The sequence below is a fragment of the Oncorhynchus keta genome, unplaced genomic scaffold (genome assembly GCF_023373465.1).
Source record: "Oncorhynchus keta strain PuntledgeMale-10-30-2019 unplaced genomic scaffold, Oket_V2 Un_scaffold_3664_pilon_pilon, whole genome shotgun sequence".
In the NCBI taxonomy this organism is placed as follows: Eukaryota; Metazoa; Chordata; class Actinopteri; order Salmoniformes; family Salmonidae; genus Oncorhynchus; species Oncorhynchus keta.
The window spans coordinates 288,988-306,785 of NW_026290923.1; the positions used below are offsets into that span (position 1 = coordinate 288,988).

General features: G+C 49.4%; 1 protein-coding gene across 1 annotated transcript in view; it reads left to right on the top strand.

The window, feature by feature from the left end:
- Positions 1–17,798, top strand: part of polq (polymerase (DNA directed), theta) — a 137,447-nt gene that overhangs the window by 32,823 nt on the left and 86,826 nt on the right. Inside the window, exons 9-12 of the mRNA XM_052516108.1 lie at positions 685–886; positions 1,763–1,904; positions 2,902–3,054; positions 3,933–4,145. Coding sequence (XP_052372068.1) covers positions 685–886; positions 1,763–1,904; positions 2,902–3,054; positions 3,933–4,145 — 710 coding nt within the window. The remainder of the gene's footprint in view (positions 1–684; positions 887–1,762; positions 1,905–2,901; positions 3,055–3,932; positions 4,146–17,798) is intronic.

Sequence of the window (17,798 nt, forward strand, 5' to 3'; positions counted from 1 at the left end):
GACTTTGCCTTTGTTTTGGTTTGTTTGTTTGTCAATTAGGGTGTGCAGGGTGAATTTGTGCTCTGTTATGGTAATTTGGTAAAAAGCCAAGTTGACATTTGCTCAGTACGTTGTTTTCACTGAGGAAATGTACGAGTCTGCTGTTAATGATAATGCAGAGGATTTTCCCAATATTGCTGTTGACTCATATCCCACGGTAGTTAATGGAGTCAAATTTGTCTCCACTTTTGTGGATTGGGCTGATCAGTCCTTGGTTCCAAGAATTGCTGAAGATGCCAGAGCTAAGGTTGATGTTAGAGTTTAAGGATAGCCTATTGGAATTTGTGATCTGTATATTTTATCATTTCATTGAGGACACCATCAACACCACAGGCCTTGTTTGGGTTGGAGGGTTTGTCTTTTGTCCTGTAGTTCATTCAGTATAATGCATTCTGGATCTCTATCTCTATATATCTATATCTCTATATCGCTATCTATCTCTCTCTATATATATCTCTCTCTTTTCTCTCTCTATCTCTATATCACTATCTATCTATATCTGTATCTCTGTCTCTATATATCTCTATCTCTCTCTCTCTGTCTCTATATATCTCTATCTCTATCTATATCTGTATCTCTGTCTCTATATATCTCTATCTCTATCTATATATTTCTCTTTGTCTCTCTCTATCTCTCTCTCTCTAGCTCTTTATCAGAAGGTATCCAAATCGTGGGTATGAGTGCCACCCTCCCAAACCTGTCCCTGCTGGCTGGGTGGCTGGATGCAGAGCTTTACCAGACTGACTACAGACCCGTCCCGCTGAAGCAGAGGCTCAAGGTGGGGAACAGCATCTACGACTCCAGCCTCTCTCTGATCCGAACCTTCCAGCCCCTGATCACGGTCAAGGTAGGAGCTGCTACTGTAGTAACTACAACAAGTTACTGTTGTCATCTACGACTCCAGCCTCTCTCTGGTCCGAACCTTCCAGCCCCTGATCACGGTCAAGGTAGGAGCTGCTACTGTAGTAACTACAACAAGTTACTGTTGTCATCTACGACTCCAGCCTCTCTCTGGTCCGAACCTTCCAGCCCCTGATCACGGTCAAGGTAGGAGCTGCTACTGTAGTAACTACAACAAGTTACTGTTGTCATCTACGACTCCAGCCTCTCTCTGGTCCGAACCTTCCAGCCCCTGACCACGGTCAAGGTAGGAGCTGCTACTGTAGTAACTACAAGTTACTGTTCTGTTCTGGTCTTTATTCCTAAGTTCATCTTCGATAAAGAGGATGTTTATTTCATTTATACATTACCGTTTTATATATAGACAAAAGTTTGGGGTCACTTAGAAATGTCCTTGTTTTTGAAAGAAAAGCACATTTTTATGTCCATTAAAATAACATCAATTTGGTCAGAAATAAGTGTACACATTGTTAATGTTGTAAATGACTATTGTAGCTGGAAACGGCTGATTTTTAATGGAATATCTACATAGGATTACAGAGGCCCATTATCAGCAACCATCACTCCTGTGTTCCAATGGCACATTGTGTTAACTAATATAAAGTTGATCATTTTGAAAAGGCTAATTGATCATTAGAAAACCCATTTGCAATTATGTTAGCACATCTGGAAACTGTTGTCCTGATTAAAGAAGCAATAAAACTGGCCTTTAGACTAGTTGAGAATCTGGAGCATCGGCATTTGTGCTCCACATAACATCAGAGGAATTATCGACACGGTGTGATGACCTTTAATTATGGTGTGTGTGTGTGTGTGTGTGTAGGGAGATGAGGACCACATACTGTCTCTATGTTATGAGACAGTGAGCGAGGGTCACTCTGTCCTCCTGTTCTGTCCTTCCAAGAGCTGGTGCGAGAAACTGTCTGACAGTATTGCTAGAGCGTTCTACAACCTCAGACACACAGGTAGGCACGCACGCACGCACGCACGCACGCACGCACGCACGCACGCACGCACGCACGCACGCACGCACGCACGCACGCACGCACGCACGCACGCACGCACGCACGCACGCACGCACGCACGCACGCACGCACGCACGCACGCACGCACGCACGCACGCACGCACGCACGCACGCACGCACGCACGCACGCACGCACGCACGCACGCACGCACGCACGCACGCACGCACGCACGCACGCACGCACGCACGCACGCACGCACGCACGCACGCACGCACGCACACACACACACACACACACACACACACACACACACACACACACACACACACACACACACACACACACACACACACACACACACACACACACACACACACACACACACAGTGTGGTATTAGTATACTTGTGAGGACTTTTTGGGGACCAACAATTGATTCCCATTCAAAATCCTATTTTCCCAAACCCTAACCATAATCCTAATTGTAACCCCTAAAATGACATTTTATAAGTGAGGAAAATCTCCTCACTGCTGTGAATTTTAGTTTGTTTGCTATTCTTGTACTTCTGGTCCTCACAAGTACAAACACACATACACACACATATGCCAGGACGAGTGTTCAAAGCTGTCATCAAGACAAAGGGTGGATACTTTGAAGAATCTCAAACATGAAATATATTTTGATTTGTTAGACGCTAGAGGTTAACACTTTATTTTTTTGGTTACTACATGATTCCATATGTGTTATTTCATAGTGTTGATGTCTTCACTATTATTCTACAATGTAGAAAATAGAGTAAACCCCTTGAATGAGGTGCGTCCAGACTTTTGACTGGTACTGGATATACACACACCCTTCTAAAGAGTCCTGTTTCAGTATTATTATCAGATATACATATTATAGAAATGTCTAGCGAGTTGATTTAACGTTTTAGAGAAGACCATTGGCTGCTCAGTTATGGACTATATGTGATACAGATGTATTTATCTCGTCTCAGGTGGTCAAGTGGTCAGTGGCTCAGCGCTCCAGGCGGTGGCATTGGACCAGGGGGGAGTGGTGGATGTGTTAGCCCAGCTCAGACGCACCCCGGCTGGGTTAGACCCAGTCCTGCAACGCACCGTGCCCTGGGGGGTGGCCTTCCACCACGCTGGTACACACAGACAGACCTCACACAGACAGACCTCACACACACAGACAGACCTCACACACACAGACAGACCTCACACACACAGACAGACCTCACACACACAGACAGACCTCACACACACAGACAGACCTCACACACACAGACAGACCTCACACACACAGACAGACCTCACACACACAGACAGACCTCACACACACAGACAGACCTCACACACACAGACAGACCTCACACACACAGACAGACCTCACACACACAGACAGACCTCACACACACAGACAGACCTCACACACACAGACAGACCTCACACACACAGACAGACCTCACACACACAGACAGACCTCACACACACAGACAGACCTCACACACACAGACAGACCTCACACACACAGACAGACCTTACACAGACAGACCTCACACAGACAGACCTCACACAGACAGACCTCACACAGACAGACCTCACACAGACAGACCTCACACAGACAGACCTCACACAGACAGACCTCACACAGACAGACCTCACACAGACAGACCTCACACAGACAGACCTCACACAGACAGACCTCACACAGACAGACCTCACACAGACAGACCTCACACAGACAGACCTCACACAGACAGACAGCACACAGACAGACAGCACACAGACAGACAGCACACAGACAGACCGCACACAGACAGACCGCACACAGACAGACCGCACACAGACAGACCGCACACAGACAGACAGCACACAGACAGACAGCACACAGACAGACCTCACACAGACAGACCTCACACAGACAGACAGCACACAGACAGACAGCACACAGACAGACCTCACACAGACAGACCTCAAACAAAACACACCATTGTAATGTTAATGTTAACACTCCTCTCTGCAGGTTTGACGTTTGATGAGCGAGACGTGTTGGAGGGAGCATTCCGAGGGGGCGTGGTCAGAGTGTTGGCGGCGACCTCAACCTTGTCATCGGGGGTCAACCTGCCTGCACGTAGGGTTATCATACGAACTCCGACCTTTAATGGCCGTCTGCTCGACCCCCTAACCTACAGACAGATGGCCGGACGCGCCGGGAGGATGGGAGTCGACACTGAGGGTGAGGAGGGGGAGGATGGGAGACGACACTGAGGGTGAGGAGGGGGAGGAAGGAGTCGACACTGAGGGTGAGGAGGGGGAGGAAGGAGTCAACACTGAGGGTGAGGAGGGGGAGGATGGGAGTCGACACTGAGGGTGAGGAGGGGGAGGATGGGAGTCGACACTGAGGGTGAGGAGGGGGAGGATGGGAGTCGACACTGAGGGTGAGGAGGGGGAGGATGGGAGTCGACACTGAGGGTGAGGAGGGGGAGGATGGGAGTCGACACTGAGGGTGAGGAGGGGGAGGATGGGAGTCGACACTGAGGGTGAGGAGGGGGAGGATGGGAGACGACACTGAGGGTGAGGAGGGGGAGGATGGGAGTCGACACTGAGGGTGAGGAGGGGGAGGATGGGAGTCGACACTGAGGGTCAGGGTGAGGATGGGAGTCGACACTGAGGGTCAGGAGGGGGAGGATGGGAGTCGACACTGAGGGTCAGGAGGGGGAGGATGGGAGTCGACACTGAGGGTGAGGAGGGGGAGGATGGGAGTCGACACTGAGGGTGAGGAGGGGGAGGATGGGAGTCGACACTGAGGGTGAGGAGGGGAGGATGGGAGTCGACACAGGGTGAGGAGGGGAGGATGGGAGTCGACACTGAGGGTGAGGAGGGGGAGGATGGGAGACGACACTGAGGGTGAGGAGGGGGAGGATGGGAGTCGACACTGAGGGTGAGGAGGGGGAGGATGGGAGACGACACTGAGGGTCAGGAGGGTGAGGATGGGAGTCGACACTGAGGGGGAGGAGGGGGAGGATGGGAGTCGACACTGAGGGTGAGGATGGGAGTCGACACTGAGGGTGAGGATGGGAGTCGACACTGAGGGGGAGGATGGGAGACGACACTGAGGGGGAGGAGGGGGAGTCGACACTGAGGGGGAGGATGGGAGACGACACTGAGGGGGAGGAGGGGGAGGATGGGAGTCGACACTGAGGGGGAGGATGGGAGACGACACTGAGGGTGAGGAGGGGGAGGATGGGAGTCGACACTGAGGGTGAGGAGGGGGAGGAGGGGAGTCGACACTGAGGGGGAGGAGGGGGAGGATGGGAGTCGACACTGAGGGTGAGGATGGGAGTCGACACTGAGGGGGAGGAGGGGAGATGACACTGAGGGGGAGGATGGGAGACGACACTGAGGGGGAGGATGGGAGACGACACTGAGGGGGAGGATGGGAGACGACACTGAGGGGGAGGAGGGGGAGTCGACACTGAGGGGGAGGATGGGAGACGACACTGAGGGGGAGGAGGGGAGGATGGGAGTCGACACTGAGGGGGAGGATGGGAGTCGACACTGAGGGTGAGGAGGGGGAGGATGGGAGACGACACTGAGGGTGAGGAGGGGGAGGATGGGAGTCGACACTGAGGGTGAGGAGGGGGAGGTTGGGAGTCGACACTGAGGGGGAGGAGGGGAGTCGACACTGAGGGGGAGGATGGGAGTCGACACTGAGGGTGAGGATGGGAGTCGACACTGAGGGTGAGGAGGGGGAGGATGGGAGTCGACACTGAGGGTGAGGAGGGGGAGGATGGGAGACGACACTGAGGGTGAGGAGGGGGAGGATGGGAGACGACACTGAGGGTGAGGAGGGGGAGTCGACACTGAGGGTGAGGAGGGGAGGATGGGAGTCGACACTGAGGGTGAGGAGGGGGAGGATGGGAGACGACACTGAGGGGGAGGATGGGAGTCGACACTGAGGGTCAGGAGGGGGAGTCGACACTGAGGGTGAGGAGGGGGAGGATGGGAGACGACACTGAGGGTGAGGAGGGGGAGTCGACACTGAGGGTGAGGAGGGGGAGGATGGGAGTCGACACTGAGGGGGAGGAGGGGGAGGATGGGAGACGACACTGAGGGTGAGGAGGGGGAGGATGGGAGACGACACTGAGGGTGAGGATGGGAGTCGACACTGAGGGTGAGGAGGGGGAGGATGGGAGTCGACACTGAGGGTGAGGAGGGGGAGGATGGGAGTCGACACTGAGGGTGAGGAGGGGGAGGATGGGAGACGACACTGAGGGTGAGGAGGGGGAGTCGACACTGAGGGTGAGGAGGGGGAGGATGGGAGTCGACACTGAGGGGGAGGAGGGGGAGGATGGGAGACGACACTGAGGGTGAGGATGGGAGTCGACACTGAGGGGGAGGAGGGTGAGGATGGGAGTCGACACTGAGGGGGAGGAGGGGGAGGATGGGAGACGACACTGAGGGGGAGGAGGGGAGGATGGGAGACGACACTGAGGGTGAGGAGGGGAGTCGACACTGAGGGGAGGAGGGGAGGATGGGAGACGACACTGAGGGTGAGGAGGGGAAGATGGGAGACGACACTGAGGGTGAGGGGGAGGATGGGAGACCACTGAGGGTGAGGAGGGGAGTTGACACTGAGGGGGAGGATGGGAGTCGACACTGAGGGGGGGAGGAGGGGAGGATGGGAGACGACACTGAGGGGGAGGATGGGAGACGACACTGAGGGGGGGAGGGGGAGGAGGATGGGAGACGACACTGAGGGGGAGGAGGGGAGGATGGGAGACGACACTGAGGGGGAGGAGGGGGAGGATGGGAGACGACACTGAGGGGGAGGAGGGGGAGGATGGGAGACGACACTGAGGGGGAGGATGGGAGACGACACTGAGGGGGAGGAGGGGAGTCCAGGACAGGACAGTCGTAGAGCCCAGGACAGGACAGCCGTAGAGCCCAGGACAGGACAGCCGTAGAGCCCAGGACAGGACAGCCGTAGAGCCCAGGACAGGACAGCCGTAGAGCCCAGGACAGGACAGCCGTAGAGCCCAGGACAGGACAGCCGTAGAGCCCAGGACAGGACAGTCGTAGAGCCCAGGACAGGACAGTCGTAGAGCCCAGGACAGGACAGTCGTAGAGCCCAGGACAGGACAGTCGTAGAGCCCAGGACAGGACAGCCGTAGAGCCCAGGACAGGACAGCCGTAGAGCCCAGGACAGGACAGCCGTAGAGCCCAGGACAGGACAGCCGTAGAGCCCAGGACAGGACAGCCGTAGAGCCCAGGACAGGACAGCCGTAGAGCCCAGGACAGGACAGTCGTAGAGCCCAGGACAGGACAGTCGTAGAGCCCAGGACAGGACAGCCGTAGAGCCCAGGACAGGACAGCCGTAGAGCCCAGGACAGGACAGTCGTAGAGCCCAGGACAGGACAGCCGTAGAGCCCAGGACAGGACAGTCGTAGAGCCCAGGACAGGACAGTCGTAGAGCCCAGGACAGGACAGTCGTAGAGCCCAGGACAGGACAGTCGTAGAGCCCAGGACAGGACAGTCGTAGAGCCCAGGACAGGACAGCCGTAGAGCCCAGGACAGGACAGTCGTAGAGCCCAGGACAGGACAGTCGTAGAGCCCAGGACAGGACAGTCGTAGAGCCCAGGACAGGACAGTCGTAATTTTGAGTGTGACTCCACACTCTAGGATTTGTGTGATTTTGTTGTCAGCACATTCAACTATGTAAAGAAAAAAGTATTTAAGAAGAATGTTTCATTCATTCAGATCGAGGATGTGTTATTTTAGTGTTCCCTTTATTGTTTTGAGCAGTGTATATAAAAAAACAGTGTAATTTGTAAATGAACATATTCCTTATTCAATTCCTTCAACATGTTGTTTAGAGTATAACTACCCTAACATCTATCCTTTTTCACATCATGATGCATTAACAAATAAAACAAGTAGCTCCCAAACCAAACCCAATATGTCTACAGTGGAATCTAGTCTTTCTCTCTAACTTGGTTCCTCTGTCATGGTGTTTTCAAGCTCACCCATTATTCAGCTGGACCTTACTTTTTGTGAGAATTATTCACCCACCGAAGAGAGCCATAGCGATCTTTACCATTTCAGGTGCTGTATGGTTGGTGAATGCACCAATTTGTAAGTCGCTCTGGATAAGAGCGTCTGCTAAATGACTTAAATGTAAATGTAAATGTATACCTCCAGCCTGGTGTATCTTTGTGTACACTCAGTCTCCAGAATTCATGATGAATTCTGTCTGATTCCTTGAACGGGTTTTCCTCAACAACAACTGCTGGAGTGAATACCCAGCATTCCTTCTACTGCTGGAGTGAATACCCAGCATTCCTTCTACTGCCGGAGTGAATACCCAGCATTCCTTCTACTGCTGGAGTGAATACCCAGCATTCCTTCTACTGCTGGAGTGAATACCCAGCATTCCTTCTACTGCTGGAGTGAATACCCAGCATTCCTTCTACTGCCGGAGTGAATACCCAGCATTCCTTCTACTGCTGGAGTGAATACCCAGCATTCCTTCTACTGCTGGAGTGAATACCCAGCATTCCTTCTACTGCTGGAGTGAATACCCAGCATTCCTTCTACTGCCGGAGTGAATACCCAGCATTCCTTCTACTGCTGGAGTGAATACCCAGCATTCCTTCCACTGCCGGAGTGAATACCCAGCATTCCTTCTACTGCTGGAGTGAATACCCAGCATTCCTTCTACTGCCGGAGTGAATACCCAGCATTCCTTCTACTGCTGGAGTGAATACCCAGCATTCCTTCTACTGCTGGAGTGAATACCCAGCATTCCTTCCACTGCTGGAGTGAATACCCAGCATTCCTTCTACTGCCGGAGTGAATACCCAGCATTCCTTCTACTGCCGGAGTGAATACCCAGCATTCCTTCTACTGCCGGAGTGAATACCCAGCATTCCTTCTACTGCCGGAGTGAATACCCAGCATTCCTTCTACTGCCGGAGTGAATACCCAGCATTCCTTCTACTGCTGGAGTGAATACCCAGCATTCCTTCTACTGCTGGAGTGAATACCCAGCATTCCTTCTACTGCTGGAGTGAATACCCAGCATTCCTTCTACTGCTGGAGTGAATACCCAGCATTCCTTCTACTGCTGGAGTGAATACCCAGCATTCCTTCTACTGCTGGAGTGAATACCCAGCATTCCTTCTACTGCTGGAGTGAATACCCAGCATTCCTTCTACTGCTGGAGTGAATACCCAGCATTCCTTCTACTGCTGGAGTGAATACCCAGCATTCCTTCTACTGCCGGAGTGAATACCCAGCATTCCTTCTACTGCCGGAGTGAATACCCAGCATTCCTTCTACTGCCGGAGTGAATACCCAGCATTCCTTCTACTGCCGGAGTGAATACCCAGCATTCCTTCTACTGCCGGAGTGAATACCCAGCATTCCTTCTACTGCTGGAGTGAATACCCAGCATTCCTTCTACTGCTGGAGTGAATACCCAGCATTCCTTCTACTGCTGGAGTGAATACCCAGCATTCCTTCTACTGCTGGAGTGAATACCCAGCATTCCTTCTACTGCTGGAGTGAATACCCAGCATTCCTTCTACTGCTGGAGTGAATACCCAGCATTCCTTCTACTGCTGGAGTGAATACCCAGCATTCCTTCTACTGCTGGAGTGAATACCCAGCATTCCTTCTACTGCTGGAGTGAATACCCAGCATTCCTTCTACTGCTGGAGTGAATACCCAGCATTCCTTCTACTGCTGGAGTGAATACCCAGCATTCCTTCTACTGCTGGAGTGAATACCCAGCATTCCTTCTACTGCTGGAGTGAATACCCAGCATTCCTTCTACTGCTGGAGTGAATACCCAGCATTCCTTCTACTGCCGGAGTGAATACCCAGCATTCCTTCCACTGCCGGAGTGAATACCCAGCATTCCTTCCACTGCCGGAGTGAATACCCAGCATTCCTTCTACTGCCGGAGTGAATACCCAGCATTCCTTCCACTGCCGGAGTGAATAACCAGCATTCCTTCCACTGCTGGAGTAAATACCCAGCATTCCTTCTACTGCTGGAGTGAATACCCAGCATTCCTTCCACTGCTGGAGTGAATACCCAGCATTCCTTCTACTGCTGGAGTGAATACCCAGCATTCCTTCTACTGCTGGAGTGAATATCCAGCATTCCTTCTACTGCTGGAGTGAATACCCAGCATTCCTTCTACTGCTGGAGTGAATACCCAGCATTCCTTCTACTGCTGGAGTGAATACCCAGCATTCCTTCTACTGCTGGAGTGAATACCCAGCATTCCTTCACTGCAGTGAATACCAGCATTCCTTCTACTGCTGGAGTGAATATCCAGCATTCCTTCTACTGCTGGAGTGAATATCCAGCATTCCTTCTACTGCTGGAGTGAATACCCAGCATTCCTTCTACTGCTGGAGTGAATACCCAGCATTCCTTCTACTGCTGGAGTGAATACCCAGCATTCCTTCTACTGCTGGAGTGAATACCCAGCATTCCTTCTACTGCTGGAGTGAATACCCAGCATTCCTTCTACTGCTGGAGTGAATACCCAGCATTCCTTCCACACATGGAATAAAGTGTAACGAGTGTGTAGCGAGGGCCAGCCAACAAGTGCGTACAGGTCGCAGTGCCAGTGTGTTTAGCGACGAATATGGACACAGTGGTGGGTAGTATATGGGGCTTTGGTGACGAAACAGATGGCACTGTGATAGACTGCATCCAATTTGTTGAGTAGAGTGTTGGGGGCTATTTTGTAAATGACATCGCACGAAGTCGTGGATTGGTAGGATGGTCAGTTTTACAAGGGTAGGTTTGGAGGCATGAGTGAAGAATGCTTTGTTGCGGAATAAGAAGCCAATTCTAGATTTGATTTTGGATTGGAGATGCTTAATGTGAGTCTGGAAGGAGAGTTTGCAGTCTAACCAGACACCTAGGTATTTGTAGTTGTCCACATATTCTAAGTCAGAACCGTCCAGAGTAGTGATGCTGGACGGGTGGGTAGGTGTGGGCAGCGATCGGTTGAAGAGCATGCATTTAGTTTTACTTGCATTTAAGAGCAGTTGGAGGCCACGGAAGGAGAGTTGTATGGCATTGAAGCTCATCTGGTGGTTAGTTAACACAGTGTCCAAAGAAGGGCCAGAGGTATACAGAATGGTGTCGTCTGCGTAGAGGTGGATCAGACAATCACCAGCAGCAAGAGCAACATCATTAATGTATACAGAGAAGAGAGTCGGTCCGAGAATTGAACCCTGTGGCACCCCCATAGAGACTGCCAGAGGTCCTGACAACAGGCACTCCGATTTGACACACTGAACTCTGTCAGACAAGTAGTTGGTGAACCAGGCGAGGCAGGCATTTGAGAAACCAAGGCTATTGAGTCTGCCGATAAGAATGTGGTGATTGACAGAGTCGAAGCCTTAGCCAGGTTGATGAATACAGCTGCACAGTATTGTCTCTTATCGATGGCGGTTATGATATCGTTTAGGACCTTGAGCGTGGCTGAGGTGCACCCATGACCAGCTCTGAAACCAGATTGCCCAACGGAGAAGGTATTTGGGCGATTTGAAATGGTCGGTGATCTGTTTGTTAACTTTGCTTTCGAAGACCTTAGAAAGGCAGGGCAGGATAGATATAGGTCTGTAGCAGTTTGGGTCGACTGTCTCCCCCTTCGAAGAGTGGGATGACCACGGCAGCTTTAAATCTTTGGGGATCTCAGACGATACGTCTCTCTTGAAAGAGAGGTTGAACAGGCTAGTAATAGGGATTGCAACAATTTCGGCAGATAATTTTAGAAAGAGAGGGTCCAGATTGTCTAGCCCAGCTGATTTGTAGGGGTCCAGATTTTGCAGCTCTTTCGGAACATCAGCTGTCTGTATTTGGGTGAAGTAGAAATGGTGGGGGCTTTGGCGGGTTGCTGTGGAGGGTGCAGGGCTGTTGACCGGGGTAGGGGTAGCCAAGTGGAAAGCATGGCCAGCCGTAGAGAAATGCTTATTGAAATTCTCAATTATCGCAATTAATTAATACTGGAACACTGGTCACCTTAATACTGGAACACTGGTCACCTTAATACTGGAACACTGGTCACCTTAATACTGGAACACTGGTCACCTTAATACTGGAACACTGGTCACCTTAATACTGGAACACTGGTCACTTTAATACTGGAACACTGGTCACCTTAATGCTGGAACACTGGTCACCTTAATGCTGGAACACTGGTCACCTTAATGCTGGAACACTGGTCACCTTAATGCTGGAACACTGGTCACCTTAATGCTGGAACACTGGTCACCTTAATGCTGGAACACTGGTCACCTTAATGCTGGAACACTGGTCACCTTAATGCTGGAACACTGGTCACCTTAATACTGGAACACTGGTCACCTTAATACTGGAACACTGGTCACCTTAATACTGGAACACTGGTCACTTTAATGCTGGAACACTGGTCATCTTAACACTGGTCACCTTAATACTGGAACACTGGTCACCTTAATGCTGGAACACTGGTCACCTTAATGCTGGAACACTGGTCACCTTAATGCTGGAACACTGGTCACCTTAATACTGGAACACTGGTCACCTTAATGCTGGAACACTGGTCACCTTAACACTGGTCACCTTAATACTGGAACACTGGTCACCTTAATACTGGAACACTGGTCACCTTAATGCTGGAACACTGGTCACCTTAATGCTGGAACACTGGTCACCTTAATGCTGGAACACTGGTCACCTTAATACTGAAACACTGGTCACCTTATTACTGGAACACTGGTCACCTTAATACTGGAACACTGGTCACCTTAATACTGGAACACTGGTCACCTTAATACTGGAACACTGGTCACCTTAATGCTGGAACACTGGTCACCTTAATACTGGAACACTGGTCACCTTAATGCTGGAACACTGGTCACCTTACTGCTGGAACACTGGTCACCTTAATGCTGGAACACTGGCACCTTAATGCTGGAACACTGGTCACCTTAATGCTGGAACACTGGTCACCTTAATACTGGAACACTGGTCACCTTAATGCTGGAACACTGGTCATCTTAATACTGGAACACTGGTCACCTTAATGCTGGAACACTGGTCACATTAATGCTGGAACACTGGTCACATTAATGCTGGAACACTGGTCACCTTAACACTGGAACACTGGTCACATTAATGCTGGAACACTGGTCACATTTATGCTGGAACACTGGTCACCTTAATACCTTAATATTGGAACACTGGACACCTTAATACTGGAACACTGGTCACCTTAATACTGGAACACTGGTCACCTTAATACTGGAACACTGGTCACCTTAATACTGGAACACTGGTCACCTTAATACTGGAACACTGGTCACTTTGGAACAATATGCTGGAAGTCACTGGTAGTCACCTTAATGCTGGAACACTAGTCACCTTAATACTGGAACACCTTAATGCTGGAACACTAGTCACCTTAATGCTGGAACACTGGTCACCTTAATGCTGGAACACTGGTCACCTTAATGCTGGAACACTGGTCACCTTAATGCTGGAACACTGGTCACCTTAATGCTGGAACACTGGTCACCTTAATACTGGAACACTGGTCACCTTAATACTGGAACACTGGTCACCTTAATACTGGAACACTGGTCACTTTAATACTGGAACACTGGTCACTTTAATACTGGAACACTGGCCACCTTAATGCTGGAACACTGGTCACCTTAATGCTGGAACACTGGTCACCTTAACACTGGTCACCTTAATGCTGGAACACTGGTCACCTTAATACTGGAACACTGGTCACCTTAATGCTGGAACACTGGTCACCTTAACACTGGTCACCTTAATACTGGAACACTGGTCACCTTAATGCTGGAACACTGGTCACCTTAATGCTGGAACACTGGTCACCTTAATGCTGGAACACTGGTCACCTTAATGCTGGAACACTGGTCATCTTAATACTGGAACACTGGTCACCTTAATACTGGAACACTGGTCACCTTAATACTGGAACACTGGTCACCTTAATACTGGAACACTGGTCACCTTAATGCTGGAACACTGGTCATCCTAATACTGGAACACTGGTCACCTTAATGCTGGAACACTGGTCACCTTAATGCTGGAACACTGGTCACCTTAATGCTGGAACACTGGTCATCCTAATACTGGAACACTGGTCACATTAATGCTGGAACACTGGTCACCTTAATGCTGGAACACTGGTCACCTTAATGCTGGAACACTGGTCACCTTAATGCTGGAACACTGGTCACATTAATGCTGGAACACTGGTCACCTTAATGCTGGAACACTGGTCACCTTAATACTGGAACACTGGTCACATTAATGCTGGAACACTGGTCACCTTAATGCTGGAACACTGGTCACCTTAATGCTGGAACACTGGTCACCTTAATACTGGAACACTGGTCACCTTAATACTGGTCACCTTAATGCTGGAACACTGGTCACATTAATGCTGGAACACTGGTCACCTTAATGCTGGAACACTGGTCACCTTAATACTGGTCACCTTAATGCTGGAACACTGGTCACATTAATGCTGGAACACTGGTCACCTTAATGCTGGAACACTGGTCACCTTAATACTGGTCACCTTAATGCTGGAACACTGGTCACCTTAATGCTGGAACACTGGTGACCTTAATGCTGGAACACTGGTCACCTTAATGCTGGAACACTGGTCACCTTAATGCTGGAACACTGGTCACCTTAATGCTGGAACACTGGTCACATTAATGCTGGAACACTGGTCACCTTAATGCTGGAACACTGGTCACCTTAATACTGGAACACTGATCACATTAATGCTGGAACACTGGTCACATTAATGCTGGAACACTGGTCACCTTAATGCTGGAACACTGGTCACCTTAATACTGGAACACTGGTCACATTAATGCTGGAACACTGGTCACATTAATGCTGGAACACTGGTCACCTTAATGCTGGAACACTGGTCACCTTAATGCTGGAACACTGGTCACCTTAATACTGGTCACCTTAATGCTGGAACACTGGTCACCTTAATGCTGGAACACTGGTCACCTTAATGCTGGAACACTGGTCACCTTAATGCTGGAACACTGGTCACCTTAATGCTGGAACACTGGTCACCTTAATGCTGGAACACTGGGCTGGAACACTGGCCACCTTAATGCTGGAACACTGGTCACCTTAATGCTGGAACACTGGTCACCTTAATGCTGGAACACTGGTCACCTTAATTGGAACACTGCTGGAACACTGGTCACCTTAATGCTGGAACACTGGTCACCTTCACCTTAATACTGGAACATGCTGGAACAACACTGGAACACTCACCCTGGAACACTGCCACCTTAATACTGGAACACTGGTCACCTTAATACTGGAACACTGGTCACCTTAATGCTGGAACACTGGCCACCTTAATGCTGGAACACTGGTCACATTAATGCTGGAACACTGGTCACCTTAATACTGGAACACTGGTCACCTTAATGCTGGAACACTGGTCACCTTAATACTGGAACACTGGCCACCTTAATACTGGAACACTGGCCACCTTAATACTGGAACACTGGCCACCTTAATACTGGAACACTGGCCACCTTAATACTGGAACACTGGCCACCTTAATACTGGAACACTGGTCACCTTAATACTGGAACACTGGCCACATTAATACTGGAACACTGGTCACCTTAATACTGGAACACTGGCCACCTTAATACTGGAACACTGGCCACCTTAATACTGGAACACTGGCCACATTAATGCTGGAACACTGGTCACCTTAATGCTGGAACACTGGTCACTTTAATAATTCTTACATACTGCTTTACACATTTCATATGTCTATACAGTATTTATTCTACTGTATTTTAGTCAATGCTACCCCGACATGGCTCGTCCTAATGTTTTATATATTTCTTAATTGCATTATTTTATTTTGAAATGTGTGTGTATCGTTGTGAATTGTTAGATACTACTGCACTGTTGGAGCTAGGAACACAAGCATTTCACTACACCCACAATAACATCTGCTAAATATGTGTATGTGACCAATACCATTTGATTTGAGCAGATATCTTCCTGCCTTCTGCCAAACCTGGTCTGATATCACAAAGAGGATCATCCTGTCCCTCTGGGGATTTAGATAACGAAACATTATTTTGGTGATGGCAGATTCCCAGTTTGGAGCTGTTTTTACGCACCAATAACCGGTGTTCTCTTTTGGTGATGTCACCATTATGCGTGCCCTTGGTGACAGTCTGTTGATTACAGCAAACAGTTGTTTTGTGGGGTTTGTAGTCTCTTGTAGAATGTCTGATCAATCAGTTGCCTGGGAACTTCGGTCTCATAGACAGTGTAGTCATGTACAGTAACAGTTGCCTGGGAACTTCGGTCTCATAGACAGTGTAGTCATGTACAGTAACAGTTGCCTGGGAACTTCGGTCTCATAGACAGTGTAGTCATGTACAGTAACAGTTGCCTGGGAACTTTGGTCTCATAGACAGTGTAGTCATGTACAGTAACAGTTGCCTGGGAACTTCGGTCTCATAGACAGTGTAGTCATGTACAGTAACAGTTGCCTGGGAACTTCGGTCTCATTGACAGTGTAGTCATGTACAGTAACAGTTGCCTGCGAACTTCGGTCTCATAGACAGTGGTGGTCCTTCTGTAGCACAGTTGGTAGAGCATGGCGCTTGTAACGCCAGGGTAGTGGGTTCGATTCCCGGGACCACCCATACGTAGAATGTATGCACACATGACTGTAAGTCGCTTTGGATAAAAGCGTCTGCTAAATGGCATATATTATTATATTATTAGTCATGTACAGTAACAGCGTCTCCCTTCTCTGCTGGGAGGATGAATATTCGTATGTATTAATTAGTTTGTATATATTTTCTGTAACTAATTCACACTGTACTGGCATCCATCTTGTTTTCTTTATTAGCACAGCAGACACTAACACATATCACCATTTTAGAGAAATAGCGTCCATACACTGAGACGAATTAATCTCAATGTATTTTCAATGGCAGTCGACACTCCGGGTGAGGAGGGGGAAAGGGATGGGGGAGAGGGGTGAGGACACAGAATTAAATCGATTTTAATGAACATTTTAATCCCAGTAATTGAATGCATCTCTGTGTCTGAGGAGGACAGGAAGACAATTGAAAATGTCTGGACCTGTTCCCCCCCCCCCGCACCCCCTTCCTTTTTTAAATATTATTTTATTTAACCAGGTAGGCGAACACCTTTATTTAACCCCTTCCTTTTTTAAATGTTTTTTTATTTTTTTATTTCACCTTTATTTAACCAGGTAGGCTAGTTGAGAACAAATTCTCATTTGCAACTGCGACCTGGCCAAGATAAAGCATAGCAGTATGAACAGACAACACAGAGTTACACATGGAGTAAACAGTTAACAAGTCAATAACACAGTAGAAAAAAAGGCGGAGTCTATATACAATGTGTGCAAAAGGCATGAGGAGGTAGGCGAATAATTACAATTTTGCAGATTAACACTGGAGTGATAAATGATCAGATGGTCATGTACAGGTAGAGATATTGGTGTGCAAAAGAGCAGAAAAGTAAATAAATAAAAACAGTATGGGGATGAGGTAGGTGAAAATGGGTGGGCTATATACCAATAGACTATGTACAGCTGCAGCGATCGGTTAGCTGACATCGCAGATGTTTGAGGTTGGTAGGATAAAAGTCAGTTTTACAGTAGCAGAGAACTAAGCTAGGGATGGCATCGTGACCAGTGTGATAAGGCGGAGCTTTACCGAGCATGGAGTGAAGGAGGCTTTGCTTTTGCGGAATAGAAAGCCGACTCTTGATTTGATTTTCGATTGGAGATGTT